The sequence below is a fragment of the Silurus meridionalis genome, chromosome 11 (genome assembly GCF_014805685.1).
Source record: "Silurus meridionalis isolate SWU-2019-XX chromosome 11, ASM1480568v1, whole genome shotgun sequence".
Classification (NCBI taxonomy): Eukaryota; Metazoa; Chordata; class Actinopteri; order Siluriformes; family Siluridae; genus Silurus; species Silurus meridionalis.
The window spans coordinates 5,642,216-5,648,409 of record NC_060894.1 but is presented as its reverse complement, the minus strand read 5'-3'; the positions used below and the strand labels follow the sequence as shown (position 1 = coordinate 5,648,409).

Sequence of the window (6,194 nt, the reverse complement as noted above, 5' to 3'; positions counted from 1 at the left end):
TACAGTTAAATAGTAATGTCTTTTCCAAAAGTTTCAATTATTATCTTATTTTGAGTGGTTTAGTAACCGTTTGACATTTTTGACTGGTTATATTTTAAATGAACTTCATTGTAGTTCATAAACAAAGACATAGGATGTCATAATACCACTATAATCTAAACACATCAATCGATTATTTCTCTGGAAGATTTGTTATAATGTGTAATGAATCGGATAATAAGGGGGATATCATTGTTTTAGAGTTAGTATTAAAAAATCTTTTATTCTAAACAAATTTTTGGGTGGTGAAATGAAATTTCTTTCCACACAAGATGTCGCTGTAGACCGCGAGATGGAGAAATCTGCACCTTATTAATCCATCTCTTAATGCAAAGAGGAGAACAGAACGTCACGTAATTCTCGCATGAGCAGACCTCGTTTTTCATTTTTATTTTTTGAAGTACACAGGATCGAATGAAAGCACTCCTTCTACTTCAGTTGGAATACTGAGAAAAAGTAAGCGATGGTTGTAGAGGACGGTGCTCGCGCTGCCTGGATGAAGGCGCTGCTGCTGCTTTGTTTATGGGATTTGTGTTATGGTCAGCTTTCCTATTCGGTTTCAGAGGAGGCCAAGAAGGGAACCGTTGTTGGAAATCTAGTGAAGGATCTTAATCTCAGTGTGCAGGAACTGGAATCGCGCATGTTTCAGCTGGTGGCTGGATCTAACGCCAAGTATTTTGAGGTAAATCAGAAGAGCGGAATATTATTTGTTAATGACAGAATAGACCGAGAGCAGCTGTGTGAAAGCAAACAGAAATGCGTAATGAATGTTGAAGCGATGATTCACAATCCTCACAAGCTCTACAGCATTGAAGTAAATATACTAGACATTAACGATAACTCTCCAGGGTTTCCACGCCAATCCATTAATTTGAATATTAGCGAAAATGTACTTCCGGGAGATCGGTTTCCCTTCATGACGGCACGTGACTTTGATATCGGTAGCAATTCTGTGAAAACTTATACAATTAACACAAATGATTATTTTTCAATTGACACGCAAAGTGATTCGGCTGAGCTCGTGCTTCAGAAATCTTTGGACAGAGAGAGAGAATCGGTGATCAAGCTCGTGTTGACTGCTGTAGATGGTGGGACTCCTCCCAGATCCGGAACAATGCAGATATTTATCTCTGTACTGGATATCAATGACAACAATCCCGTCTTCACTAAACCTATTTATAAAGTCAAGGTCCACGAGAATGCATCTATAGGAACTAAAATAACCACTGTTGTTGCTGCTGATGAAGACGAGGGTGCGAACAGTGAAGTGGCATATTCTATAGTAAATCATGATGGAAACTCCGCGATAGATTTATTCTCCATAAATACTGTTTCAGGGGAAATTACTGTTAACGGTAATATTGATTATGAAGAAAATTCTGCTGTGGAACTGAGAATTCAGGCTCAGGATAAAGGACAACCCCCGAGAATGTCCAGATGTAAAGTACTGGTTGAAGTAGTGGATGTTAATGACAATGCACCAGAGATCTCAGTTACTCTGCTCATGATCTCCGTCAGAGAGGACATCAAACCTGGCACAGATGTTGCATTAATCATTGTATCAGATAAAGACAGTGGAATGAATGGCAAAGTAGGTTGCAAAATTATAGCACCGAGTCCTTTTAAATTACAGCTATCATATAAAAACTCGTACGCTCTTGTAGTGAACGAAGCTCTGGACAGAGAGCGGGTATCCCAATATGATGTCACAGTTGTAGCAAATGATGGGGGAACTCCTTCTCTCTCGAGCAGTACCGTTATAACCCTTCATGTCTCTGATGTGAATGATAACGCGCCCTTATTTCCTGCACCTGTAATAAATATTAGTGTAAAAGAGAATAGTCCAGTTGGTGGCCTGTTGGCATCAGTAACAGCAAAAGATTCAGACATCGAAGAAAATGCCCTTGTTTCATATTCATTAATTGATTCAGAGAGCAGTAGAGTGTCCAATCTGATGAACATTAACTCACACACTGGTGAACTGTACAGCCTGAAGTCCTTCGACTATGAAGAAACGAAACGTCTTCAGTTTAAAGTTCAGGCCACTGACTCTGGTGTCCCTCCACTAAGTAGTAACGTGACTGTAAATGTTTTTATCCTGGATGAGAATGACAACAATCCAGTTTTTCTCCCTCCTTACTCTGAACCTGGATCAGTAAACAGTGAGAACATTCCCTACTCTGCTGAAGCGGGATATTTTGTGGCCAAAGTCAGAGTTCTAGACGCTGATTCAGGATATAATGCACTATTATCTTATCACATAACCGAACCAAAGGGAACGAATCTTTTCCGAATCGGAACCAGCACAGGAGAATTAAGAACAAAAAGACGAATGAGTGACAATGATTTAAAAACTCACCCACTTATCATCACTGTCTCGGATCATGGAGAACCTTCACTGTCTACAAGTGTGACTATTGAAGTTGTGGTTGTGGAAAATATGGACAGCCTCCAGCCTTCACTAAGACAAGTGCCAGTAAAGGAGGATAATTTCTCTAATCTGAATCTGTATCTGCTCATCGCTATTGTCTCAGTGTCAGTGATATTTTTACTGAGCCTCATCGCTTTAATAGCATCTAAATGCTACAGGACAGACGGCGATTTCAGCATCTCCAGTGCTCCAGTGGTCACTACACACCCTGACGGGAGCTGGTCTTACTCTAAATCCACTCAACAGTATGATGTGTGTTTTAACTCAGACACATTGAAGAGTGATGTAGTGGTTTTTCCCTCACCATTTCCACCTGCAGATGCAGAGCTGATCAGCATTAATGGAGGAGACACTTTTACTCGTACTCAAACTCTTCCCAACACTGGGGTGGTAAGACAATGCACTTAATTTAGCCTCGTTTTAGTATTTTGATCGTTTATTTTCTTGTTGAATCTCTTACTGCGATGTTTATTTTTGATGTCTATTTTAAATGAATGTTATAAAAAAAAAACCCCAAAAAAAAAACGTTTAGTTCATTTAAAAAAAAACTTCAGTTTCGAACTGAATTCAGAATAACGTAGTTGGACACAGACATGTTTCAGTTTTTTAAACGGAACTGACGCACTGCTAAAAAAAAAGCTTGAAAATGTAACAATATAAACAGAAGCATCTGTAAAGGGTTTTATTTAAATTATCCACGAATATATGTTGGGACTGGAAACAAACCTGTTTCAGGTGGATGCAAACAAGAAATCCACCCCACCATACCTCTTAAATACACCAGTGGGTGTAGTGTGCTGTTATTCAAATATTCAAAACTTAAAGTAATAACTTCAGTCTTTGAGCATTTCTGTTATATATTTATTATTTACATACGATGATAAAATTATTGAAGTTACTGATCAAACTCTAGAATAAAAAAATGCTAATGGAAATTGTTTTGTGAACTCACATTAGTTTATTTAGATTTATTTATTTCAATATACCACTTAATCAGGAAAGAGAATTTAAGTACAAATGTGATGTTTATAATTAAATCGCACAAAACCTATTAGATAACATGTTCTTGAATGTCTAAGATGTTTATTTTTAAGAAACATTATGATATTCATTTCCAGTTTACATTTAATTAATTATATTAAGACTTGTTTACACGCACAAATGCATTTATTTGATGCAGATTGATAAAGAAAAAATATTTGTGGTTGTAAAGTAAGACTGGGTTTCCACACAAGATGTCGCTGTAGACCGTGAAATGGAAAAAATGTGCACATTATTAATCCTCCTACTAACGTACAACAGGAGAACAGACAGTCGTTTCTGACAACCAACCCAGGCCTCGAGCATTTGTTTTTTTTTCAGTACACATTGGATTCAATGAAAGCACTCTTTCCACTTTTGTAATATTGAGTAAAAGTAAGCGATGGATGTAGAGGACAGTGCTCGCGCTGCCTGGATGAAGGCTCTGCTGCTGCTTTGTTTGTGGGATTTGGGTTGCACTCAGATTTCCTACTCGGTTTCAGAGGAGGCTAAGAAAGGAACCGTTGTTGGAAATCTAGCGAAGGATTTTAATCTCAGTGTGCAGGAACTGGAATTGCGCATGTTACAGCTGGTGGTTGGATCTAATTCAAAGTATTTCGAGGTAAATCGGAAAAGCGGGATTTTATTAGTTAATGACAGAATAGACCGAGAGGAGCTGTGTGAAAGCAAACAGAAATGCGTATTGAATGTTGAAGCGATGATCCACAATCCTCACAAGCTCTACCGCATTGAAATTAATATAATGGACATTAATGATAATTCTCCTGTGTTTCCAAAACAAACACTTGTTTTGGATATTACTGAAAATATGCTTCCCGGAGATCGGTTTTCGTTAAAAACTGCACGCGACATGGATATTGGTAGCAACTCTGTGAAAACATACAAAATAAATGCCAATGAATATTTTTCTCTGGATATACAAAGCGCTGAACAGCAGAAGGTTTCGGCTGAGCTCGTGCTTCAAAAAGCTTTAGACCGAGAAAAGGAATCGGTGATCAAGCTCGTGCTGACTGCTGTAGACGGCGGGACTCCTCCCAGATCCGGAACGATGCAGATAATTATAAATGTACTGGATATAAATGACAACAGCCCTGTTTTTACGAAGCCTCTTTACAAAGCCAAGGTCCATGAGAATGTTCATATAGGAACTAAAATAATCACCATTTCTGCTTCAGATGCTGACGAGGGTGAGAATGGTCAAGTGTCCTACTCGATTGTAAGTGACGGAGGAGAATTATTCTCTATCAATCCTGATTCTGGTGATATTACTCTCATAGGAAATATTGATTATGAGGAACATTCGGCGATAGAACTAAAAATTCAGGCTCAGGACAAAGCACAACCTCCAAGAAGATCCACATGTAAAGTGTTGATTGAAGTAATGGATGTTAATGACAATGCACCGGAGATCTCAGTCACTCTGCTCATGAGCTCCTTCAGCGAGGACATCAAACCTGGCACAGATGTTGCATTAATCGCTGTATCAGATAAAGACAGTGGAATAAATGGTAGAATTGATTGTAGACTTATAGCACTGAATCCTTTTAAATTACAGCTATCATATAAGAACTATTATTCCCTTGTTGTAAATGAAGCTCTGGACAGAGAGCAGGTCTCACAATATGATGTCACAATTGTAGCTAATGATGAGGGAACTCCTTCTCTCTCGAGCAGTACTGTTATAACTATTCATGTTTCTGATGTGAATGATAACGCGCCTTTATTTCTTGCATCTATAATAAATATTAGTGTAAAAGAGAATACTCCAGTTGGTGGCCTGTTGGCATCAGTAACAGCAAAAGACTTAGACATCGGAGAAAATGCCCTTGTTTCATATTCATTAACTGATGAAGAGAGCAGTAGAGTGTCAAATCTGATGAACATTAACTCACACACTGGTGAACTGTACAGCCTGAAGTCTTTTGATTATGAAGAAATGAATCGACTTCAGTTTAAAGTTCAGGCCACTGACTCTGGTGTCCCTCCACTAAGTAGTAATGTGACTGTAAATGTTTTTATCCTGGATGAGAATGACAACAATCCAGTTTTTCTCCCTCCTTACTCTGACCCTGGATCAGTAAACAGTGAGAACATTCCCTACTCTGCTGAAGTGGGATATTTTGTTGCTAAAGTCAGAGCTGTAGATGCTGATTCGGGATATAATGCACTATTATCTTATCACATAACCGAATCAAAGGGAACAAATCTCTTCAGAATCGGAACCAGCACAGGAGAAATAAGGACTAAAAGACGAATGAGTGACAATGATTTAAAAACTCACCCGCTTATCATCACTGTCTCAGATCATGGCGAACCTTCACTGTCCACAAGTGTGACTATTGAAGTTGTAGTTATAGAAAATATGGACAGTCTGCAGCCTTCACTAAGACAAGTGCCAGTAAAGGAGGAGAATTTCTCTAATCTGAATCTGTATCTGCTCATCGCTATTGTCTCAGTGTCAGTGATATTTTTACTGAGCCTCATCGCTTTAATAGCATCTAAATGTTACTGGGCAGACGGCACTTTCAGCAGCTCCAGCGCTCCAGTGGTCACTACACACCCTGACGGGAGCTGGTCTTACTCTAAATCCACTCAGCAGTATGATGTGTGTTTTAGCTCAGACACACTGAAGAGTGATGTGGTGGTTTTCCCCTCGTCGTTTCCGCCTGCAGATGCAGAGCTG

General features: G+C 38.9%; 1 protein-coding gene across 1 annotated transcript; it reads left to right on the top strand.

Annotated features, from left to right (window-relative positions):
• Window positions 1–502: 502 nt before the first annotated feature.
• On the top strand, window positions 503–2,878 carry LOC124393522 (protocadherin alpha-3-like). Its single transcript, XM_046861416.1, has one exon. It carries the CDS (start codon window positions 503–505, stop codon window positions 2,876–2,878), a length of 2,376 nt encoding a protein of 791 aa, XP_046717372.1.
• The last annotated feature ends 3,316 nt before the right edge of the window (window positions 2,879–6,194 follow it).